Genomic DNA, 23,396 nt, shown 5'->3' with positions numbered 1-23,396 from the left:
ACACCCCTCTCACAGAAATTCGCAAAACCCAGTGCAATGTGACTTGAGTCAACTCTCAATTCGAGCAAAAATGTAGGATATCAAACATGAAGTAGCTAGGTGATCTCAACAACTATGCCCAATGACCCAAAGTCCTCCAAATAAAGACGAAACACGGCTAGAGTGATAAGATCGTGACATAACTAAGTGCTGGTAGATGGCTCTTCAGCCTGAGGAGGAGGAGCAGTCGACCCCTTGCCCAGAACCTTCTTCGCGCTAGATCTTGCCGCCACTCTCTCATAGTAATCCTTCAGTTTATCCAATCCTTCTAGAGCTTCCAGCCCTGACTCCTCCACAATAGAATGCAAGACAGGCCAGAGGGCGAAGTCAGGCAGAGACAGCTCCGAGCCGGCAAGGAAAGCTCCCTCAGTCTCGGCGACGAAACTATCCCAGACTTCGAGCTCGTGCTTGAGGGACTTGAGGTCACGCTTCCCGCTGGCGGTGTCCTTGGGCAAGCTGCGCCAGGCATCCAGGACTGACATTGCACGTTGGAAGCGGGTGAACTGGGTAGCCAGCTCCTTTGGGCTTCGGGCGGTGCTTCCAGGCTTGCCGAGACCATAGCGAGCATCGAGATACAGCATGACAGCCAAGTCACCTTGAACAGCTGACTTGTCCTTGTCTGTGAACTTGATGGCGCCGCTCTCAGTATTGGATGGGCCAGAGTCGGGGCCTGCCGTGATGCTTCCCTTTGCGTAGTTCACCCCGTATTCTGCCAGCATGAGGGCGGCACGCATGTTGGCCACTGAATCCCCGCAGGTAAAGAGTCGCGGTGCGTTGCTCATATGCAGCACGTCGAACCCCTTGCCATAGTGGGCATCCCAGTCGAACTCTGTGGCGTGGTTCTCCGTCCCAAAGGCCTTGAGCATCTCGATGGCCTCGTCAGTCTGGCCATTGATGACAGCATGAGCCTCCTCTTGCGTCTTGGCCTTGGCGCCCTGACCCCAGATGAGAGTCTCTTCACGGTTCAGGAACGTTCCGATCTGGCGGAATGTCAGAGAGATTCGGCCGCCATCGTAGGCCAGCTCGGCTGGAGTCTTTTGGCTCTTTGGTCGTTTATCCTGGCGGATGGCGTGAAGCCACTTCATGTTGCTCTTCAGGCCCAATCGACACAAAGAGTTGTGTGGAAGTCTGGCGCGCTGGATTTTCCTCTTTAGATCGGCTGGCGAGGCTTCGTCTCGAGATGGGTCCTTATCCCGTCTCTTTGTTCTGAAGACCATGGTTCGCTCGGCACCCAGGCTGACATTTGCGATATAAGAATCCTGGACAATATCCAAGGTCTTGTCGCTATGCTCAGAGATGTAGTCGGTTCCGTCACGGTAGTACTGGATCAGGACGTGGTTCAGGGGGTGGCCAAGATGCTTCTCCGTCTCGGCCTTGATGGCCAGAACGGTTGGAGAGAACGGCAGCAGTGGGGGAGACTCGTCGGATGGATGACGGTACACTGGGATGGTGCCGTCTTCACCAACCTCGCCTTGGACGGCCACCAGTCGTGGGACCTCTCCGCCTTGGTGCGACATGCGCTGCCACTGGACCTCGTCACGTAGCTTCTCAAAGATGCCATCGACAAGAGTGTCTGGAAGGACATTCTCGATGATATCAGTGTCTCCCTCGCAGAGACCCTTCTGCAGGAGATGGCCTTCTTCGTTTTCCATCGGAGTCTTGGTCTGGGCCATGTCCGGATCTACTTGGGGTGGTGTTGTTGTTGATGTTTTGGATTGTTGTTCGTCTTTATTGGTGTTCTTAGATGGTGTCTCTTCTTCTTTGGTCTCAACCGCCTTCCCGGCTTCTCCTTTAATAGCAGCCGCCTCACCAACATCCTGTATCTCTTTTGTGTCCTTTGTCTCTGATGTTTTTGTCTGAGAAACGTCATTCGATTCGTCGGTCTTCGAAGGTGGTTTGACCTCTGAGTCATGGCGTTCAGCTGCGCTTGTAGTCGACGCCTTTTTCTGAGGCTGAGTCCCAGTCGGTGCGGGGCTTGGCGAATCTGAAGCTAATCGCAGGCCTGTCATGTTCTTGACGATTGATGGTGAGAGACTCTTGTCGCGCACGTCCTTGTCTCCGCCGGACTTGACACTTCGTGATGGTTCCATGCGCTTCGACTGTTGTGAGGATGCCTTGCTGCGCGACGCCTTGGGTGTCTTTGGTTTAGGCTGCAGGCTCTCCAGGACCTCCTCGTACGAGGCAACCTCACAGCCAGTGAGTTCGATCAAGGATGCAATCGCCGATGCCTTTCTAGCCTCTGTTCGATAGCCACAGCAATCATCAACAATCGTAATGGCCATGCCGTGACCCGCAGCATCGAGTGCCGTTGCATGGACGCCAATATTGGTCAAGGAACCACAGATGAAAAGCTCCATAACCATCTTGGCGCGCAATATACGCAACAGTTGTGTCGTCTGGAACGCCGAATAGTGCGACTTTGTTAATTTGATGTCCGTCTTCTGCGATGCCTCTTCAATGGCCGCAGCTATGCGGCAGCCCGGTGTGTCCGCCTTGACACACACAGGTTCTTCGTGGCTGAGGAAAGCCTCTGCATCCGGCGGTCCAGCCACGTCGAGATCCTCGACTGGGAGCAGCTTCGCTCGACCCCTCGAAGAGGGACGCAATAGGGGCTTATTGTCTGTGACGATAATTTGGTCCTCGAAAACAGGCCGGGTCTCCTCAAACTGCGATTGGATCCAAACGACATCTCCTACATCCCGAAACACTTTGGCGAGCTTGACAGTTCTATCCACAAGGCCCTCTGGCTCCGGGACTGGCAGTGCACCATCCTGGGCTATGAAATCGTGTTGAAAATCAACACCGATAAGGGCCTTGCGGGTTGTGAGCTGCGGAAGGGCGGAGTGGTCAAAAGGAAACATGGTGTAGGGGGGAGAGGTTGGGATAATAATAAAAAATGTATATCTGATGGGTATCTGAAAGACAGGAAGAAGAGGAAAGCCAAGAACAAGATATGTTGGACTTTGTCAGAGGGACATGCCCGCAATCTACTGTACCTAGTGGAAGTTGCGGCCGCAATGTTGAGGGCTTTAGGGCAGGGGATACAGAGTCGTGTTGGAGCAAAAATGCTTCGTGATGCAAACCCAAAAAGTGTCTCTGGGAGTGCAGGGTAGGCGGGTGCAGAAGAGTTTCAGGTTATCGCGTTGGGACTGTTGAGGAACGCAACCGTCGGTGTTGGCTGGTTGGTGCAACAATGCCTCCGGCTCATATATCTGGTGGGGGAGCTGTTTCAATGTTCGGTGGTGATATGCGGCTCGGAACGTGATCAACCACACACACTTATATCCTGGATGGGGAGAATTGGATGGAATTTGCCTGCCCTAGAATCAAGAACCAGAGGGGCCAGTCCGATTGCGGGACCTGAAGACAAAGCCAAAAGCCAAGAAGAGGGTGTAGACGCGGGGGTTCTCAGAATGTCACACACGCAGGCGGTTAGACAGAGTAAATGAGCGATTCTTAAGTCTCAAGGTGATTGATGCTTTGACTCGCTTGTCACATCATAGGACATGCAGCCTGACATGCTAGTTCAGCCAACGTCCAATGTCAAGCCCAAGATGCAGGGTTCAGTCCATCCACCGGTGGTTGTCTCAAGTGTCGGTCAAAGCAACCGAACGGAAAACACCGCTCTCGCACAGCAATATCATATTGAGATGATCACAATCCCGGCGACCTGCAGGAGGGCGGCAATCAGACACCGTGGGTTGGGTCACATTCTGAATTTCGGATCCTCTCTGCGGGACATCTCCGGCGTCGATCACTCGGTCTAGACTCGTTTGCTCAGGTGCCAAAGTGTTGGTGAGCCCTTGCAACGCACGCCTTGGCAGTTTACCCTGGAGAGATTCATTCTTTTCTGGAAGTTATATGGCCCTCCCTGCATGTCTCGACCAGGCGATCATGATGGGTGATCGCGCCAGGGTCACTCTGTTCGGACTACACGTAGCGACGATGACGTATTTTGCTCTCGCCCGTGATTTCGCATTCATGTCTTGATATTGACACCATCATCCTGTCTCAGTTGGGAGGATGATTGCACAGACATTGTGATGGGCGTTACGAGCCACACCACAAGTTAGTCGATATTGAATTCCACGTTCAAATGACTCCTCAGAAACCAAAACCAGTGGTAAGGTTTACGCCCAAATTCATGCACAGGTCGCAATATTCATTCCTGAATTACATTAGAACCTCAAAGAGGAACAATTGTGATGAATCAAACGAGAACCAGAGGTGATACAAAGTCCTAGCCTCGGACTTGACATGTAGGGCCGTCGACCAATGAGCCGAAGTTTCTCCAGCTTGAATCCTTGGTGGAGGAGCTGCAGCTCCAACCTTCCTCCCGACATCGCCAAAACATATTCCATCGTCAACAACTTTGCGCCTATCACTCGCTACCTAGAATACTCGTCAGGGCTGGGCCAAAGACCAATGAGATGCTCTCGCCGCACATAAAATAACCACATAAACGCCCTAAGTAGCGCGTCGTCGAAATTGTCACGTCCCGAGCACCTTCAAGACCTTCGCGATGACGCCAAAGCGAAGCCTCTCCCCAGCCGACGAGCAGCAACCCGATCCAAAGCGGCCCCGAATTCACGATGAACATCCCGAAGACACAAATCCCGATGAGACGGGGCCAAGAGCAATCGGATCCGTGATACCGAACCCGCACTACCAGGCCCGAGCTGGTCTCCAACGCTCGATCGCCATGGTTCTCAAGCATGACGGCTTTGACTCGGCAAGCCCTGAGGCGCTGGAGAGCTTTACCGCAATGGTGGAGACGTGTCAGTATATGCTCATAGCTAACATTTGACTCGTCGCTCACGCGCTTTTACCAGATCTCGAGGGTATGATCGATGCTGCCAAAAGTCTAGCCCTGGCTGCACGTCGCGAACACCCCATCGCAACCGACTTTGAACACGCGCTACGACGGCACAATATCAGTATTTCATCATTGAAGCCTCACCTGAGACCACCGATCCCCCAAAAACAAATCGTTCCCAGCTTCGCCGATGTGCTCCCCGAAGACCAAGACGCCTACACCACACTACCGCTCCTGGGCGAAGAATTGAGCGGACAGCCGGACAAAGACGAGAAAGATTACGTTCCATCATCGTTCCCAGACTTCCCCAGCAAACACACATACAAGTTTACGCCACAGGAGGATTCCAACATTCGCGACCCTAAGAGAATCCGGGAAGACGCCGCAAGGACAGCTCAGCAGGGCGAAGATGCACTTCGCCGCCTGGTACGAGCATCCAAAATGCGAAAACAAAAAGAAGTCAAGCTGCTGGTTGAGCGCGATGTTCATGGGAAGGAGCGGTTCCGTCTATGGGAATCGACAATGAAACGGTTCATGGCCGCGGAAGGCCAGGGGGAGCATACTGATCAGATGGAGATTGCGGACCACAGCATGATTGTCAATGGCGAGGCCCTTTTCTCTCGCAAAGAAGTTCCCAGAGCAGGGAAACGGTCGGCTACCTTGGCAAGCAAGAAGGCGTTGTAAGATGTCGATCAAGCATCCATTGGAAACGATGGCTCACATGATACCCCATGAATAAGTGGTTTGGGATGGATGGCGTTTGGCGTTCATGGCCTTGCTATTTGAGCTCGAGTGAGGGATAGACCTAATATGAAAGTAGATGCCATGTGGCAGCGAGTGAGCCTCTTACAATCACAGCAACCTGAACATAGGTCCCGGCGTCTCTGGATGATGGATGAACTGTGATCGTGTGTGGAGGTTAAATGGAGTTCACAGTACGTGCTTCCCTCCCCATCTTGAAGACCGAAAGGCTAACGAAAGTAATAGTAAAACTCTCATTGAGGATGAGCTGTACGAGAACCGTCAACTGGGCTGATGTAACAAGACCTCTGAGCTTCTGCTGCTTCTTAGGCGTTGCGGCTGCAGTGAGGCTGGAGCCTGTGGCTTTCGCTTGAGATGTGGCTCAGTTTTTGAGCCCCGCACACACAGTGGTACGTACCCGCTGTTTGCACACCGGGCACGCTTCAATCAAAGCGGAGCCCGAACGTGCGGCCCTAATTTTTAACCCACACAAAAAATCCCAATTTCTGCCGGCGAAGCCTTCCAAGATCCGACCAGGCCTAGGATTTGCAGAGCAGCCCTTGACTTCTCTCTTTCTTCTCCCTCACGCACCCTGATCCTCTGCATCGCCTCGTCACCGCAACAATGGCCGAACAATTGATCCTCAAGGGCACTCTCGAGGGCCACGTACGTCGAACCTCTTCAACTCCCTCCTGCCGCTGCCGACTGCTGCATCGCGACTGTGGTTGGCCACGATGCTCCCCGTCAACATGCTTCTGGTCGGCCTCGCGGAAGGCGATGAGTTTTTGGGATCAAGAAGAGGAAGCTGACTTTTACAGAATGGCTGGGTCACCAGCTTGGCTACCTCCATGGAGAAGTACGTTCGATATAGAGCTCTACTCGTCTTGACCCATTTCGAGGCCATCAACTGACTGATCGCGCTCCAGCCCCAACATGCTCCTGTCTGGCTCCCGAGACAAGACTCTGATCATCTGGAACCTCACCCGCGATGAGACCCAATACGGTTACCCCAAGCGATCTCTTCACGGCCACTCTCACATCGTCTCCGACTGTGTACGTTCATCTTGTGCCCCGCCACGCCTATCTGCACCTTGGTGAGGAGGACGAAGCGAGAACTCGGGCTGATATTTGTTGGATCTAGGTCATCTCCTCCGATGGCGCCTACGCTCTGTCTGCCTCTTGGGACAAGACCCTGCGTCTGTGGGAGCTCGCCACCGGCACCACCACCCGACGATTCGTTGGCCACACCAACGACGTCCTCTCCGTCAGCTTCTCTGCCGACAACCGCCAGATCGTCTCCGGCTCTCGCGACCGAACCATCAAGCTCTGGAACACTCTCGGTGACTGCAAGTACACCATCTCCGAGAAGGGCCACACCGAGTGGGTTTCTTGCGTCCGCTTCAGCCCCAACCCCCAGAACCCCGTCATTGTCTCCAGCGGCTGGGACAAGCTCGTCAAGGTCAGTAACAGCTCCGAATGTGCTGCTGAAGCACTCTACACACTCCCAATCGACATGATGTTTGCAACCCAAGTATTTGCTACTTCAGAGCCTGCTTCCACAGGCCATGAGACAACTATTTCACCATTGCCCTGATCCGGTTTATACACAGCCCTGTTTTCACCACCTGATGCATCCCGTATCATTTCATGATTCTAACAGGCTTATAGGTTTGGGAGCTCTCCACCTGCAAGCTCCAGACCGACCACATCGGCCACACTGGCTACATCAACACCGTCACCATCTCTCCCGACGGTTCCCTCTGCGCCTCCGGTGGCAAGGACGGCACCACCATGCTCTGGGACCTTAACGAGTCCAAGCACCTCTACTCCCTCAACGCCAACGACGAGATCCACGCTCTCGTCTTCTCCCCCAACCGATACTGGCTCTGCGCTGCCACTGCCAGCAGCATCATCATCTTCGATCTTGAGAAGAAGAGCAAGGTTGATGAGCTCAAGCCCGAGTTCCCCGACACTGGCAAGAAGAGCCGGGAGCCCGAGTGTGTCAGCTTGGCCTGGTCTGCTGATGGCCAGACTCTGTTCGCTGGTTACACTGACAACATCATCCGTGCCTGGGGTGTCATGTCGAGGGCATAAATTTGCTCTACCCTAAAAAAGGAGCGTGGTGACGAGGCCGGAGGCGAGCGGAAGAAGGTAGATCATTGGTGGGGCGTCAAATGGTTGGCTTCCTCGTTTGGTCTTTATTGATGCAAAGGAAGGGGGGGCGACTCAAATCTGACGAGGGCATCACGCATTTGCTGGTTATAAGCAGCCCCTGAAAGTACCGGGATTCATCCTTTTGTTCTCCAATAAAGAACTCGAGTTTAAAACATGACATGGTGCCCAAGTGATTCTCATCAAGATGTGTGCGGCGAAGCTTGCCAGCAAGGTGTGAAGTTGTGTGCATCCTCCGCACTGTCTCTTGCGATGTCAGCCCGTCCCCCATCACCTGCTCTAGCAAGGTCACCAGATTGCCCCAGGGCTTACGACAAACGTTTATCAAGATACCAAAAAAACATCCTTATTGTCATGCTACATTTGAACCGTCTAAGGGAAACGCCTAACTGGCAATATTGTACACCATGCATGTTTTGATTTACTCATCCCCTTCTTACCACGGCATGGGGGATTGAGCAGAGCCAGCACTTTTTGATCAAGTGTCGACCTTGCTCCTCGCACTTCATCCATATCAACACCCCGACCTAATTCGAGTGACTAGTAGATAGGCCCTGGTCTATCTCTAATCACCCCTTTACATGAAAGGCGGCAGGGAAAAGGGGTAACCTCCATTCTTGACGCGGAACACGCTGAGAAGGAAGCTGTAGACGAGGAACAGGACACCACCCCAAGCGATGACCGCGACCTGTTGAGTCTTGGCATCAGCGATGCGGGGGACCTTGATCGCCAGGGAAATAGCGCAGAACGACAGGACACCGTCTAGTCGAACGAGTTAGCACCTAGTACCATCATGAGTTCGAAGCATGGACTTACACAACGCGGCCACAATCTGGGTCTCCAGGCCAAACTGCTGCTGGAAACCGGGCGCAACGTAACTAATTCCACCTCGTCCGTCGCCAGCGACGTAAGGAACCTTGCGGATGTGGTTGAACATGTGTCCGCTGGTGAAGAGCAGGATCGAGATGAGGCTGATGGAAGCCCAGAGGTTTCGGCTCTGAAAGATGGGCAGCACGTAAGGGTACGCAACGTAGAGTGCAGTTGAACCTCCGAGAACGATGGTGATGCCAGAAATCCATCGCATCCAGTTAATGGGTCGCTTCACGGGAGGATGAGGTCGGCCTGGGAGATGACGGGCGAGCCAAATCTGGACTTGCTCGGCAGTCGCGGGTCTGATGATCCTAGGTTATTACATGCTCACAGAAGGCGAAAGGCTAATGTTTCTCACCCGTTGGTGAAGTCGTATCGCAAAGGGTCCTGCTTTGCGACGGCATGAGGGCCCTGGGTAGGCTGGAAGAGCAGGAGGACAGGGGCGGTTTGGAGGCCAAGCTGCTCGAAGTCAGATCAAACCCCTAATGACCGTTGAAGGCAATGTAGCTTGTTGCCGGTATACCAACCTGCATGAAGACATCTCTGCCATCGGTGAAATCCAGCGTGCCGAAAACCAGACGTGACTCTCCGGCCTTGTCGCCCTTGGCCCAGCTCCTGCCAACTAGATCCCACTCGGGTTGAAACTCGCGGCAGAGTTGGCAAGCAAATCGTGCATCAGCAGCCGTCAGGAGAACAGCAACACTGTAGTCGCGAGGTGTAGCAGTCAGGGACTTGTATGAAGAATCTCGAAGCTTGATCGGGTTCGAGGTCTGCTTGACGTGGAACTCGTTGAATCGCTCGGTCGTCGACTTCTTAGCTGCGACAGCACCCGTCGCGAGGAGGGCGAGCGAAAGGAGTGACGAAAGAAAACGCATGGCGACTGCAGGTTGAATAGATCCGGCGGCGTTTGAAAGAAATAGAAGAAAAAGGGCCAATTGGCCTCGAGATAGGTTATGTCAAAGTCGTAGACTCTACAAGCTACCACCTTGACGCTAGGATAGGTCGCGGAGCTATGAGGTGAAGCTGAGGTGGCCTCTCATTCTGGAAATGGCCGAGCACCTTACCTAAGCTGTCTCCAACGCGCACCATGAATAGGTGGGGGGCGGTGTCGATTGGATGAGACAGCTTCACGTGACTAAAGCTAAGCGCCCGTAGGCTAGCCCAATTTAGCACCATGTTTACTTGGGCCAAAACACGACCGGAACTGTCGTTGCATCCATCCCACCTTAACTTCTGCCAACGTCCCGTCCATGACGCTCGCCTCGAGATATCTTTCACATATTTTGAGGCCTCAACATTCGCTATCATCGATAATCTTTGCTATTCATCTTAGGCACTGTCAGAGGCTGCTTAACCCAAGCAAAACATCAACAAGATGAAGGCCAGGTCCAGCGAGGTATGGCGGTCTCACAAGCTATCACGCAGTCAACCTAGACCCAGTGCTGACGGCGACATGGTAGCGCATTGCTCGGATCAACGAGCTTGAACTAAAGCATCAGGGCAAGAGTCACCAGATGGACTTGACCAACCGCGACGAGCAGGCTCGCCTTCTGAAGCTTCGCCTGTTGACCTTGCGTGACGAGAATGCATTGCTCAAGGATCGACTGATCCAGCGAGATGCTATGGTCAAGCAGCTCAGCAAGCAAAAGGAAGACTCACATGCCGAGCGATGTGAGAGCAAGAAGAAGATCGAGGACCGGGATGTGCGACTGATGAAGCAGGATAAGGAGCTGGCAGCTCTCCAGGTAAGACGCGTGGGTATAGAATACCTGGACTTTACTAATAGCGACATAGATGGAGATTGCTTCGCTTAACGACTTCAGACAAGAATCGAACAAGATTTTGCAAGAGAAATTCGCCCTCAGCCACAAGTTGGATCAACTTCAGCCCGAACTCAACCACCTCAAGCAACAGCTCGAAACCCATCGCGCCGTTATCGCCCAGAAGCAGGACCTTGAGCGCCAGGTTAGCACGCTGGAGGTCGAACTGGAAAACGAGAAGCGATCGAAGAGCCGCCTGCAGTCGAAGAGCCGCGATGACGATCAATGGAAGGACCAATTGGAAGAAGCCAAGAGAGAGCTGGAGAAGACCAAGAAGGAACACAACCGGGAATTGAGGGAGGTTCGAGGTGAAGTCGAAAGACTTGAGGGCCTCCTTGAGGAGACACGAAGCAAGCGAAAGCATGCTCAAACAGACCTCAAGAATACACGAGCCGAACTCGAGGCCTGTCGCACTGAGCTGGAGGCTGCTCGCAAGGCCGCACAGAGCAACAAGCCAGCCAAGAAGACGGTTACCATGAAGGAACCAGGCCGTAAGCGACGTGCCCAAGACATGAGCCTCGAGGATATCAGCATCGGAACGCCTGGTCCGGACGAAGCAACACTGAAGCGACCGTTTAACAAGCGCGGAGCCGAGCATGCCCTGGTTGGAGAAAAGTCGACATTCTCGATCACACCATTTTTGAACCGCACCAAGAACTTTTCAGATGAGCTCAGCGAGATCCAATCACCCACGGGTAATGCTCCTCAGGCTTTCGAGCCCATCGTTGACCCTGAGGAGGATGCCGACGAGGTTGTCAAGCCTGCTCAGGTAGAGCCTGCCGAAGATGTGATGGACCTGGGAGGCCATGCTAGTGTTGCTAGTGATGCGGAGGACGCCTCGGCCGCCAAGGGACGAAAGCCCAGGGGCAGGCCAAGGAAGGCTCTGGACGACGCACCCACGACCAAGAAGAACATGCCGGTCACAGCAAGAGGAAAGAACAAGGCAGCGAAGCCTGCCAGCAAGCTAGAGATGGTAATGGAGGAGGCGGAGGCTGGAGAACAGGAGAACAAGATTGTGCAGATGCCGAAGAAGGTGCCAGAGCTGAAGTCGAAGGTGGCTGAGAGCCTCTTCAAGCCTAGCAATGCGGCTGGCCTCGATGCCGATGGGCGAAAGAAGAAGCGCAAGATCCTTGGTGGATCCAATAAGACGCTTTTTGACGAGGAGGATGGAGAGACGACGGTGCCACGACCTGCAAAGATTCAGCTGGCACCTGGCCGCAGACTCAAGGCGCCCTTGGGGGGTGCGTCAAGCGCATTTGGTGGTGCGACATTCTCGCCGTTGAAGCGGGATAGACGTGGAGTGGGTGCGAGCTTCTTGCAGTAGTAGTTGATGGGAACGGACGACATGACATTGTCCTGTGGATAAGCATTGCATGACTGGCGTTAGAAGGTCTTTGGCTAGGTATTGGGAATAGGGTTTGGTTTCACGGAAAGGCGTCTGGTAGCTGATTTAACTGGAGCTCACTGAGCATGTTTTCCTTCACTTCGTCCCTTATTTATGATTATATGCAGTGAAAGCTCTGTATACATCCTTTGTATGTGATCAGCCGTCTAGGTATGTACAGTTCGTCGTGGATACAACTAGGTTGTGTCAACTTCGTGATCGATTGATTGGTCTAGGTTAGTCAGACTTTGACGTTGAAAAACTTCTGTTGTTTACTCGCTTCCCACCACCATCATTCATCAATGACACTGGATCGCTACTCGAAAAGACGCTCTAGTCTTTCTTTTCTTTTCTTTTTGTAGAGAAGCATCTAGGCCATATTTCTCCTAGTGGCCTGTTCTGTCTCTCTTAACAGACTCAAAACCAACAACCTTGCTCATCAACGCAGACAGATGCAATGAACAGTCGGCTCACGCCATGCGTCGTAGGTGTTGGAGGCCTGGCTAACCTCCAATTCTCACTTGCGCGAGCTACTGGATGCCCTGCTCGCTGGTCCTCATCGGGGTCCCGCTGGAAGCAACGTCAAGGCCGCGATGCGTACGCCAAGAATGCCAAAGTCCAAGGCCTCAAGAGTCGAGCAGCGTTCAAACTTTTAGAGGTGTGTACCCTGTCTTTGGCAATAGTCCCGGAACATGGTTCTGATTAGAAAAACAGATGGATGCCAAGTACAGGTTGTTCAAGAACAATGGGCAGACAGTTGTTGACCTGGTGAGTTTGTTGATTAGAGCAGTTTGTCGTTTTAGGGCGAACTCGAGCTCATGTCACGATAGGGATATGCCCCCGGAAGTTGGTCACAGGTTAGACTTTCTCTTGCTGTTGTTTTTGGGACTTCAGACTTACTGGATTCTCCTAGGTCGCCGTGGATAGGACAAGACCTCATGGTCGAGTAATTGGTATCGATCTCATCCCAGCTCAGCCGCCGCAAGGTGTTGCCACCTTCCAAGGCGACTTCCTCTCTCCAAATGTCCAAGAAATGGTCAAGAACTTCATCCTCGACACTCATAAACGCCCTCCGCCACTGCAGCACGAGGCCGGGCCGAGTGCCTCTGACGAGGTTGAGGCGTCGGAAATTGATCGTCCCAGCTACATCGACATGGAACGGCACGCAAGCTCTGAATCTGGATCATCAGAAGCCTCAGAGTCAGGCACATCGAGTCAACGTCTTGTAGATGTTTGTTGGCACCTCCCTTGCGGTTATCTTGGCCTCTGTACAATCCTTACTAACCGCCTATACAGGTTGTTCTAAGTGACATGTCAGCACCCTGGGACCAAACTTCCGGCTTCTACGTGAACAGCTTGAGTAATCCCTATCATAGGTTGATGAACACGAGCGGCAACGCCTTTCGAGATCATGCCGGCAGCATGGTGAGCAACATTCAAGCTTCCCAACAACGATAAAGGATACATTGTTGACCCTTGGTCTACAGGATCTGTGTGCCGCCGCCCTCCAGTTTGCTAGCGACACCCTGAAGTCTGGCGGGCACTTTGTCTGCAAGTTTTACCAGGGACCAGAGGATAAAGAATTCGAGAAGAAACTGAAGACTCTGTTTGCTAAGGTCTTTCGAGAGAAGCCAGAGTCTTCAAGAAAGGTATGTGCAATTCATAAGTGTTACAACAGCCGCGAACCATGTTGACAATCACAATAGGAGAGTCGGGAATCATACTTTGTTGGGCTACGGAGGAAACCAGGTGTTGTGATAGAGCCGCCCTCCCACATGGACGAGTAGGATGTTTATGGCCCTTGTAAGATATATGTATCGCTGTAAGATAATGGCATACGGTTGTTAGACTTCATTCACTGGGACAATGGTACGATCAAGGCGGCAGCAATCCGCGAGAATTTCATTGATGAATTTTGTGATACCTAGGCACGCCAATTCCATGTAAGACCCAGTTGCAAGCCGAAAGACGACATCAATTGCCTCATAAGCTGGCCCAAACTCCACCCAAGGCCAATGATTTTCTCCCACTTCACGCTTAGACCTTGAAACCGCGCGAACGTCTTCGGCCACGAGCACGCTCGAACTTGCGGCCCTTGGACTGGATCTTGGGCTTCTGTAATGGTTGTTAGAGACTGTCACCAGTGCATAGCTACCGTACGCTCGTACCTTGTGCTTGTGGGGGCCGAAGCCGAAGTGCTTGACGGCCTCACGGGCGTTCTTGGGGCCACGGAGGATCAGGGTGTTGCCACCGGTAGGGGCACGGAGAGCAAGCTGATCCAGGGTGATGGCCTCACCACCGGCAGCAGTAATGCGGGCGCGGGCGGTGGAGGTGAATCGCAGGGCAGCGACGGACACCTTGGGGAACTCGAGGAGTCTGTTGTCATCGGTGACGGTGCCGACGATAACGACGGTTCGCTTCTCACCCTCCTTGTTGATGTTGGCGACAATTCGGGACAGGGAAACGGGAGGGCGGTTGATCTTGGACGTAAAGAGACGTCGGAGAACAACCTTGTTGAAGGAGGCGTCAGTTCGGCCTGGTGATTTTTTCTGTGGTTAGCTCCCGTGCTCTTCGGTTGTGTGGGATGGTGCGGAAAGGGTGGACGTACGAGCCAGGAAGCGGTAGAGCTTCACCAAGAGCTTGAGGTAGACGTTATCGCTCTTGGGGGCACTGCGGTGAGTGCCCTTCACGTGGTGGCTGTTCAGATCGATACCTGTGAGGTGAAGCCATCGTCAGCCAATTGGTTCAAGCATGCTCAAAAACGGGCAACGCTGTCTTGCGCTTTCGCGAACAAGATGGTGCCTTGGTCGCAGAGAGAGTGCACGAATGCACTCTCTCTACTCGCATACAGAGGCTGATGTTGAAAAGCTTCACGTACCCATGGCGGCGGTTGTCGCTGCGAAATTTGGCGATGTTGGGCGTGGAGTTGGATGCGACAGACAACCCTTCCTTCACCTTTCGAAAAATTCAAGGGCTTTGGGTTGGTGGGGCCTAGCCCACAGCAGGAGCGAGCAATTTTGGGGCGGTCAGGTGTGGCAGTTAGGGCACTATTGCGTGTCTCGTGACTCGTGCAGCGCTGTGAGCATTCGCCCCATCGAGGTTAGCGTCACCAAGAGCGGGAGCTAGCCCCATCCCTTCACCTTCCCCTGGGTTTCACACCGAGCTCACCGATCCTCGCCCCATCCTGATCAGGAGACCATGCATGATGCAAACTCATTGACAAGCAGCACATGTGAAGATATCAAGATTGATAGCAAAATCCTTCATTTTTATCTCCGCAACCGATTGAATGTTCAAAATAACTGGTGGCGGCTCTCATCTATTGTCAAATGCCTTGGTATCCATCCTCATGTGGCAATCAACCTCCATAACGTCTAGTAACACAGCACCCACTATATAAATCGGGCTGCCCTCATCCCAAATGCTGTCCCATGACTGTTCACGTCTACCTCGTGTCTCCCGTGGTCGCGCCATTCCTTGTTCCTTTTTGTTCATCCCCCGTACCGGCCGTCAAACCCAAGCAAATTTGGAAAAACTCCCTGTCCTACAGACTATGCTCACACACTTATACACCCAAATCACAGGGAGTGTGGTTCAGCATCGGGGCCGAGGTTGACCAGGAAGTCGCGTGTCATCTCGAAACTCAGCCAACTCGACGCCATACTGGGGGCCACCTTGAGAAGGTTGGGGGCAATTCCTTTATAAAGACCTTTCAGTCCTTCTTGCATCACGATGACTCGGATAGCATCTGTGATACCCTTGTATTGGTAACCCATGCCCGACATGGTGTTGATCTGGAACCGACGGCGCAGGACATCACTGCATGCAGAGTCAATAATAGTTGATATCGTTTCTTTGCCGAAACTTACAAGGGATAGGTGCAGGTTTGTGCTACGGCTCCAGATATAGCACCGGCCAGCAGCTTCCGGGTCGCATTCGGGTGTTGCTCTCCTTCCGGCGTCAAGTATTTTCGAGCTGATTCATACACCATAAAGTTGAGACCGACCTGAAGCAATTAGCGTTGGCTTAGGAGATCGAATGGCTGAAACATAGGACTCACATATGGTGCGACACCAGCAACAGTGGGAATAATACCCCGATACAAGGCCGACATTCCTCCCTCAGTCTTGTACATGGAAACCAAGGTCGTCCACATGCCAGGCAATTTATCCGGTCTCTCTCCTAGCTCGGCAAAACTTGCAGACTGGATCGATAGTCGAGTTCGTACAATATCGAGGGGATATGTGAAGACGACCGAGGTGATGCCGGCCACACCACCACAGATGAGGCGCGAGAGTGGTGACAGGTCAGCGCCTGGATAGTGTTCAAAGATGTTCTAGGTTGTTGTCAGCTACTGACAACGACTTCTCGCTGGACCCTGCCATTATACGTACTCGCTTGTAGAAGTTGTAGCTGCTGAATTGGACAGCCGAGTATGGCACAATTCGAATGCAGTTTGTGCCATTTCCGCGCATAAAACCTCTCCAACCCTCTTCCCTCCACATCTTGGCCAGCGCCTTTCCTACTGAAAGCTTATACGCATCTCGACCGACGCTCTGGACTTGCATGAGGATCTTGAGCCGTTCTAGGGGGGAGACGACGGTTCGGGAAACGGCACCGGCGACACCGCCTGCGCAGAATGCGGCGACGACTGGTCGTGAGAGAGTATCTCGGACCTGTAGGAGACGGTCAGAGGCCACAGGCTCCGAATTGACCACTTCTGACCCTGGCTGAGAGTTCCAAAGTTAGCATGGCTTCGCTGAAGCAAAAAGTTACCCCTGGCGAGCAGGAGGACAGAGCTCTGGTCGACTAGTAGGCATTGACATACGGCAGACATGGCGGCGATTGGCCCTAAGGCGTCGTATATTAGGGCTCGGTTGCAATTGGGTCGAGACGAGTCTCCCGTCTTGGTTGGATGAATATGGCGTTCGCAGTTGCTGGTAGGATTCCAATGTCGAGCGAGATTGGGCGAGCCTCAAGGCTCGGGTGAGGGCCGCGAGTGTCGAGGGTTTGCTCCTCAGCAAGATCCAATCGAGCGATAATATCCCCAGGTGTTACTGTGGTTCGAAGGACGACGATTGCATGCTGGGAAGGAGAGGTAAGAGCCTGTCGGCAACCATCGGTGGAGAACCGGGATACGTCTGCGCCGGGACCGACACGCGACGGGGCGTGCGGGCGGGTGATGGGCGGGCCGAATCGCAGATTGCACGGCAGCTGTCGCCTTTTAATGGACTCGCTGGAGGGTGCGGGAGGGGATGTAGTCGGACGGAGAGGGTGTTCGGTGCCGTCAGTGAGGAGGCGGATGGGGCGCGTGAACCGGCGATGCGGATGACTTCGGGGCGCGCGCGTGGTCCCCCCGGTTTCCGCTCGGGGGAAGCAAGAAAGGACCTGGAACGCTTAATAGTGGGGGAGGGGAAAACCTCGCAGCCAGATCAGGCACTTTGGCTCGTGTAGGGTAGCCAATCCTGTACTGTATACATCCTGGGGCTGGCTGAAGGAGGCTGATCGGGCTGGGGTGAGACCCGAGGTTGACAGCAGATGAGGTTGAATGACTGCAACCCGACACGCGCACGACGCAGACGATCTTGAGTCATGCAGCGACCTGCATCAGCATGCTACCAAGCTGAAATCACATCGGAATTCTGGCGACAGTATATTACTCCCGTGGACGGACAGCCTGAGGCGATCTTAGTACTGTGTACCTGTCTGCCTACTCTATCGACTCAGAGAGGCGTCAACCTGACGCCGGATGTCGCCAAGCCCACAGCCATCAACCACACTGTTTTTGGCTAGACACAGGGACAAGGGGAACATGACAGGCCTGCAATGTGACTGGACGGAGAGCAAGGCGCGACAATGGAACCAGTCATATTCTGAGGTCGCATCCAACGTCATCACGGCGGTTTGTATTAAAGAAAGCTGAGTCAATCGAGGAGTTGGGCAATACAAATTCGTGACCCGTTGCGCTGAAACATGTTACAGTATAAACAGTCTAAACTACCTACGAATGAGTACTACTTCCAAATGAAACGCGCCGTGGCGAAAACCACCAGTCTTGGAAAACAAGGTTACCCTACCCGACCTTGTGGCTGACGTCGCTGCTTGTACGCTACCATGCACCCGGTCGGGGTATTCAATCAATATTAAAACATCTTGAACCTGTCAAGTGAGGGAAGTAGCCGAGGCCCAGTCAGAAAGCAGAAACTTTTGCGTGAAGAGCCCGGCCAATACCCGGCGGGCCTTCCCAATGCTGCAAGCGACAAGATTACTCGGCGACATCGAGATCGTCATGGGCAGGAGGGGGGCTGTCCAGGGCTATGTCTGGGGTCAGCATGGTATTTACTTGATGTGACAGAATACGTACGCTTTCGCTCGTCGCCGTTAACACCGTTCTCCCTTCGGTCACGGTCATCGCGCTCATCCTTGGAATCACGCTCACGGTCCCTAGAACTTGTGTTAGCAAATCTCCAACAGAAATGGATGCAGTAGTCAAGTGTAGGCTTACCGGTGGTCGGGGCTGCGGGAGCGGTCCCGATCGCGGCGGCTGTCTCGGTCGTAGTCGCGGTCTCGGTCACGTCGCTCGTCTTTGCGAGGCGAGTATTCGCGGGTGCTGCGACGAGGGGAGGGCGAACGTCCCCGTCGGGGAGAGCGGCCACCACCACGACGGTCCCGGTCGCGACCGGACTCGAAACGCCAGGATGCGGAAGGAGGAGTGCGGGCCCACTATGTAGATGTCAGCAAAGTTGTCCAGGAGCGGGAAGGCTGCAAGTGTTCCGAGAAAACGCACCTCGATCTTCAGGATGTCGTCACGGCCAATGCGCTTGTTGTGCATCTCGTGGTAAGCATCATCGGCATCGCGACGATCCTCGTACTCGACAAATGCGAAGCTAATGGCGGATACAGTTAGTGAGGCAGAGAGCGAAGGGAGTGAGAACACCCACAGACGGCTAGACGTCGACCTAGGAGCTGGAATGTCGCAACGCACAAGGCGACCATAGCTGCAAATAAGTATGTCAGTATATGCCAGAAGCACAGCGTAATCCAACATAACGCCTTGGGGCCCCCTTTTGAACATGGAATGCCATGTGTATTCTCGCGCCGATGTTTGAAAGACTCGGCGTCGACTCGAACGAAAAGCGACTGCGCAGTGGACGAGCGGACGCATCGACAGAACGTGACAAGAGAGGGGAGGATGCAAGGCTGGGGACGTGGGCGCGTGCGGAAACGAGAGGGCGAGGGCGGGCGCGAGGACGACGATGGACGGCGAGGCATCATTTCCCAGGCAGAGACAGCTTTACAAGCTCTCTAGCCTAGGACGTGGATGCGGACGTGGGTTCGCGCGAAAACGAGAGGACGTGGGCGTGGACGAGGGCGTGAGCGTGGGCGTGGACGAGGTTGACATACCGTTCGAACTCGTAGGCAAGGTCGCGAGCGCGGGTGCCGTGGCTAAAGCCGGTCACGTAGAGAGTGGTGCCACCGCGAGACATGATGAAGGTGTTAAGATGACGCTACTGAGCGACTGGGGAAGGGGAACCGATGAAGCAGTTCCGAAAAGTCTTGGGGAGGAGATGATTGATGGAGAGTGTGCTTGTTGGTGATGTTGTATCAAAGTTGAACGTGTGGTCACGAGGTGTTGGTAAGGCAGGGAAAGTTTTGATCCGCAAGCCGGATGCTGACATAATACGTTTTTGCCTGGACCAACTCTCGGACAGTCCATGAGGCTGGAAGGGAAGTCACTTTGTAAAAAAAAGTTAAACGCGACAACTACCTAATTACAAAGAGAAAGCAGAGAATCTGGACACGGGAAAGAATGATGGCAAAGCCTTATTGTCAGACTCTCGTTGACTTCCCGATATAGCTATGAACGGGCGCAGAGGTGGTTAGGTGCTTCTTAGCTCCTGTGGCTCACTGCCCTGGTCAGGTCAACCGACCATCCGTACTACAGTACTCTTCAGCCTTGCGCAGCCTCCAACTCCTTGAGCGAAAACGGCGAAAATGGGAGACAAGGGATATATCGGGCTGATGACATTGAGGTGTCTGACATATATGGAGGCCAGTGGCACACAAACCCAATGCCTATCTACCTCGGCGGTTGCCCCCGATCTTAAACGCCGGAATGCGGAGCTGATGTCGCCGGGCGACCGCGGACCTGATATGAAGTCCGGACTCCGACGGTCATCTAGATGATCATGGAATGGAATCTGATAGAGATTTGACGGGACACGCTGCATCTTGGTATGAGGTCATAGGTTCCTCAATACACGGCGAATCGGGAATCTGAACAGGGTCCTTCCTTCGTCATGTCGCGTCACCTTACACCAAGGGTTGATCAGCAGGTGAAGTGATGAGGTGCAGTGAATTTAGTGCAATTGCATGTGAGGTGAAGCAGCCTCGCCTTTTGGAGTCTCTACAAAGAAGACCGAGGCAGTGGCTATTATCGCTCGGCGCCCGCGCGCTTCGTACCGCCGGGATCCATCGCTCGCCCTCCGAGCGTCCCGGCCATCTGCAAGCCTGATCCAGGCAAGGTGAGGATCCAATACTTCAAGCAAAATGACGTGGTGTGGAGGTTAGTCACATAACATTGGGTGATATGCCTGACAGAGGTAGAAAGTAAGCATATCAATGCTATTCTCATACGGCATCCTCGGATTGGAAATGCACGAGACCAGGGTTCTCAACCAGGTTACCGGTGCCCGCGTCAAAGCCTAAGACCGACCACATGCTTGATCGCCAGCCGTTGCATCCGGAGAGATTCAGAAGCCGGCCATCTTCGGTAGTTATTTCAGGAGCCTCATTGCCCCTCGCATCACTTCCATTTCTCCTTGCTGGGATTCATATCATCATAACATCCGATTCTTACTCTCACAATACACCTCGCCTCCGTTGCTTCATCATAGAACTTCTTTCGAGTCACATTGTCTTCATTTTTGCCTCTTGTTCTACTTATCACAAGGATTACAATTTCATCTACGGCACGTTTCTATTCAAGAGACATGGCCTCCCCTCTCACTCCCGGGGATGCCCCGCTCTCCGGCCGGGGAGCCGGGGCTGCCGGCAAAAGCCCCAGAACACCGTCGCCGACCATTCAACGACCACCGCCGAGGTCGCTTGGGGATGCGCTGCGGGCTGCTGGAATGACCATTGATGGACCCAGTACAGGGCCCGGTTCAGAAACCCCAAGCGAAGAAGATTACGAAGAGAATATTCGACCAACCCTGGCAGAGCCACACGTTGTCCGACAACGTTACACCCGTCGCGGTCGGCAACGAGCAGAAACACCAAGTTTCTCAGCCGTTGATTTCAAAGGCATCAATAAAGATGCGAGTTTGCGATTCTCTCGCCGTGACTCTGGTATTCATATCGTCCCAGATGACGATAAGAGCCTGCAGCAGTTGTTGAAGGCGAGCTCTCAATGGACACAAGATGCCAGCCCAAAGCGTCGCCCGCGCAAGTTTGCCGATCTCGTCTTTACTCGCCAGTTCTCGGCGTTTGACCGTCAAAATCCATCCTCAGTCAACAGCCCATTCCATGGCTTTTACACGCTTTTCTGGCTTGCTGTCACACTCTACGTCTTGAAGATCTCGGTAGAAAACTGGCAGGTCTATGGAAACATTTTGGGGACCAGTGACATCGTGGAGACCATGTTCCATCGAGATGGTGAGGAGCTGTTGCTTTTCTCCTTGATTCACGACTTTGCTAACTTTCATACCAGTGATTCTGCTTCTGATTTCTGATGGCATCATGTGTGCACTCACAGCGGTCACTTGGCTCATCCAACGATGCGTGTTTGCTAACTACCTGAACTGGGACGGAGCTGGATGGGTCATTCAACACGTAAGTGTTGGCATATCACATACCGAAACATCGTTACTGAGTCTCATAGATATGGCAAACTCTCTTCATCGCTGGTGTAGTTGGGTTGACACTGTGGCGCGATTGGCCATGGACTCATACCGTCTTCTTCGTCCTGCACGGCATTGTCATGTTGATGAAGCAGCACTCTTACTCTTTCTATAACGGCCATCTATCTACAGTCTACAAGAGCCGTATGGCTCTTTCGAAGAAGCTTAAACAACTCGACCTTGTACACCCAGCGACAACTCCTTCACAGACCGAGCCCCCCGCATCCGCCATTTCAACACAACATTTGAATGCTCCCCCATCTGCCGAACAACGCCGAAAGTCCATCTCGGGACACCAAAATACAGAGGAAAGTGACATTGATAAGATATCACGGGCTATCGCGTCAGGCGAGCCCCTGGATGATGAACAAATTGTCCTGTTTGAGCGCATCATGAAATGGGAGATTGATGCCTTGTCCGATGAGCTCAAGGGCACCGCCAGCACAGTCGATAAAGCATACCCGCACAATATCTCCTTTATTGATCATTACAAATGGATCCCGCTTCCGACATTGGTGTACGAGCTCGAGTACCCGCGGTCAGACTCCATCAGCTGGACCTATGTGTTTGAGAAGGTTGCAGCGATGATTGGCGTTCTTTTTGTCATGATCCAAGTCTCTCAGCATTCCATGTGTAAGTCTTGTATCCTAGTGGCTCGATGTAACATGTACTGACAAAAAATTACAGATCCTGTCGTCATGAAGACAGTAGAAATGAAGGAGAACGGCGTGCCCCTCTGGGAAAGATTTCAGCAGTTTCCCTGGCTCCTCAGTGAACTGGTATTCCCATTTATGATGGAGTATCTGGTTAGTTGCAAAAGCATATCAGATTCTGGAAAGCGACTAATTGTAATAGCTTGCTTGGTACCTCATTTGGGAGACTATCCTGAATATTCTGGCCGAGTTGACCTACTTTGCCGACCGAAGCTTCTACGATGCCTGGTGGAACAGCGGTAGGCCACCCAGAGACCATATTGATCAAGAGCGCAAGTCCTAACATGGAAATAGTATCATGGGACCAGTTCGCCCGTGACTGGAATCGACCAGTCCACATCTTCCTTCTCAGACACGTCTATCACAGCTCCATATCTTCTTTGAAGGTCAACAAGCACACTGCCACTCTTATCACATTCTTTTTGTCAGCATGTGTTCATGAACTGGTCATGTGGTGCTTGTTCAAGAAGTTGAGAGGCTACCTCTTGTTCCTCCAGATGTGTCAACTGCCAGTGAGTCTGCCTCGTCCTGTTCTAAGGATGCTAACTAGTACACTTGCTGACCCTTGTCCCATAGCTGGTGAGACTGAGCCGCACTAAGTGGCTACGGGGACGAAAGACATTGGGAAATCTCATATTTTGGTTGGGTATCTTTACGGGGCCAAGTTGTCTATGCAGCCTGTACTTGATCTTGTGATCGAGGGCTGCATATAGTTTGAATAACAGTAGCAACCCTTTCAGCATGGCGTTGGAAAGACAATAGAGTGATCACAGCAATTTGAGTTTATATAGAGCAATGATACTTAAAAAAGAAAGTACTCTTGGAATGATGGATAAAGGCCTGGATATCACTGCCTCTCCACGGGGAACCGCTGCATCAGCGGATAGTACGCATGCTCACCAATTTTGTCTGCTCATTGGCGGCACTCAGAATATCACT

The 23,396-nt window shown here is 53.0% G+C and overlaps 10 protein-coding genes across 10 annotated transcripts; 5 read left to right on the top strand and 5 right to left on the bottom strand.

Moving 5' to 3' along the window:
* Positions 1-182: 182 nt before the first annotated feature.
* NCS54_00674900 (Hypothetical protein) lies at positions 183-2,900 on the bottom strand (the record flags this gene model as incomplete). The annotated part of the gene is made up of 1 exon (XM_053152196.1): positions 183-2,900. The coding sequence occupies one exon, from the start codon at positions 2,898-2,900 to the stop codon at positions 183-185; it is 2,718 nt and encodes a 905-aa protein (XP_053008171.1).
* Positions 2,901-4,561: 1,661 nt separating this feature from the next.
* NCS54_00674800 (Transcription initiation factor TFIID subunit 8) lies at positions 4,562-5,539 on the top strand (the record flags this gene model as incomplete). The annotated part of the gene is made up of 2 exons (XM_053152195.1): positions 4,562-4,817; positions 4,872-5,539. 2 exons carry the CDS (start codon positions 4,562-4,564, stop codon positions 5,537-5,539), a joined length of 924 nt encoding a protein of 307 aa, XP_053008170.1.
* A 681-nt stretch (positions 5,540-6,220) lies between these two features.
* On the top strand, positions 6,221-7,690 carry NCS54_00674700 (Hypothetical protein; the record flags this gene model as incomplete). The annotated part of the gene is made up of 5 exons (XM_053152194.1): positions 6,221-6,262; positions 6,415-6,452; positions 6,523-6,649; positions 6,738-7,055; positions 7,265-7,690. 5 exons carry the CDS (start codon positions 6,221-6,223, stop codon positions 7,688-7,690), a joined length of 951 nt encoding a protein of 316 aa, XP_053008169.1.
* A 655-nt stretch (positions 7,691-8,345) lies between these two features.
* On the bottom strand, positions 8,346-9,513 carry NCS54_00674600 (Hypothetical protein; the record flags this gene model as incomplete). Its single annotated transcript, XM_053152193.1, has 4 exons — positions 8,346-8,530; positions 8,585-8,940; positions 8,997-9,097; positions 9,166-9,513. The coding sequence occupies 4 exons, from the start codon at positions 9,511-9,513 to the stop codon at positions 8,346-8,348; spliced, it is 990 nt and encodes a 329-aa protein (XP_053008168.1).
* Positions 9,514-10,013: 500 nt separating this feature from the next.
* NCS54_00674500 (Hypothetical protein) lies at positions 10,014-11,782 on the top strand (the record flags this gene model as incomplete). Its single annotated transcript, XM_053152192.1, has 3 exons — positions 10,014-10,034; positions 10,099-10,383; positions 10,433-11,782. The coding sequence occupies 3 exons, from the start codon at positions 10,014-10,016 to the stop codon at positions 11,780-11,782; spliced, it is 1,656 nt and encodes a 551-aa protein (XP_053008167.1).
* A 517-nt stretch (positions 11,783-12,299) lies between these two features.
* Positions 12,300-13,629, top strand: NCS54_00674400 (FtsJ domain-containing protein; the record flags this gene model as incomplete). The annotated part of the gene is made up of 7 exons (XM_053152191.1): positions 12,300-12,500; positions 12,557-12,610; positions 12,673-12,699; positions 12,756-13,073; positions 13,139-13,267; positions 13,330-13,491; positions 13,549-13,629. 7 exons carry the CDS (start codon positions 12,300-12,302, stop codon positions 13,627-13,629), a joined length of 972 nt encoding a protein of 323 aa, XP_053008166.1.
* A 250-nt stretch (positions 13,630-13,879) lies between these two features.
* Positions 13,880-14,724, bottom strand: NCS54_00674300 (60S ribosomal protein L18-B; the record flags this gene model as incomplete). The annotated part of the gene is made up of 4 exons (XM_053152190.1): positions 13,880-13,957; positions 14,011-14,378; positions 14,451-14,555; positions 14,721-14,724. 4 exons carry the CDS (start codon positions 14,722-14,724, stop codon positions 13,880-13,882), a joined length of 555 nt encoding a protein of 184 aa, XP_053008165.1.
* A 696-nt stretch (positions 14,725-15,420) lies between these two features.
* On the bottom strand, positions 15,421-16,679 carry NCS54_00674200 (Hypothetical protein; the record flags this gene model as incomplete). The annotated part of the gene is made up of 5 exons (XM_053152189.1): positions 15,421-15,661; positions 15,712-15,848; positions 15,903-16,178; positions 16,237-16,572; positions 16,671-16,679. The coding sequence occupies 5 exons, from the start codon at positions 16,677-16,679 to the stop codon at positions 15,421-15,423; spliced, it is 999 nt and encodes a 332-aa protein (XP_053008164.1).
* Positions 16,680-18,107: 1,428 nt separating this feature from the next.
* On the bottom strand, positions 18,108-19,329 carry NCS54_00674100 (RRM domain-containing protein; the record flags this gene model as incomplete). The annotated part of the gene is made up of 6 exons (XM_053152188.1): positions 18,108-18,157; positions 18,207-18,286; positions 18,348-18,565; positions 18,630-18,729; positions 18,784-18,840; positions 19,247-19,329. The coding sequence occupies 6 exons, from the start codon at positions 19,327-19,329 to the stop codon at positions 18,108-18,110; spliced, it is 588 nt and encodes a 195-aa protein (XP_053008163.1).
* A 1,506-nt stretch (positions 19,330-20,835) lies between these two features.
* NCS54_00674000 (O-acyltransferase) lies at positions 20,836-23,153 on the top strand (the record flags this gene model as incomplete). The annotated part of the gene is made up of 7 exons (XM_053152187.1): positions 20,836-21,499; positions 21,555-21,676; positions 21,726-22,377; positions 22,432-22,550; positions 22,600-22,696; positions 22,752-22,973; positions 23,034-23,153. The coding sequence occupies 7 exons, from the start codon at positions 20,836-20,838 to the stop codon at positions 23,054-23,056; spliced, it is 1,899 nt and encodes a 632-aa protein (XP_053008162.1). The 3' UTR covers positions 23,057-23,153.
* Between the last annotated feature and the right edge of the window lie 243 nt (positions 23,154-23,396).

This window comes from Fusarium falciforme, chromosome 5 (genome assembly GCF_026873545.1).
Source record: "Fusarium falciforme chromosome 5, complete sequence".
NCBI classification, from domain to species: Eukaryota; Fungi; Ascomycota; class Sordariomycetes; order Hypocreales; family Nectriaceae; genus Fusarium; species Fusarium falciforme.
This window is presented reverse-complemented; position numbering and strand designations above follow the sequence as displayed.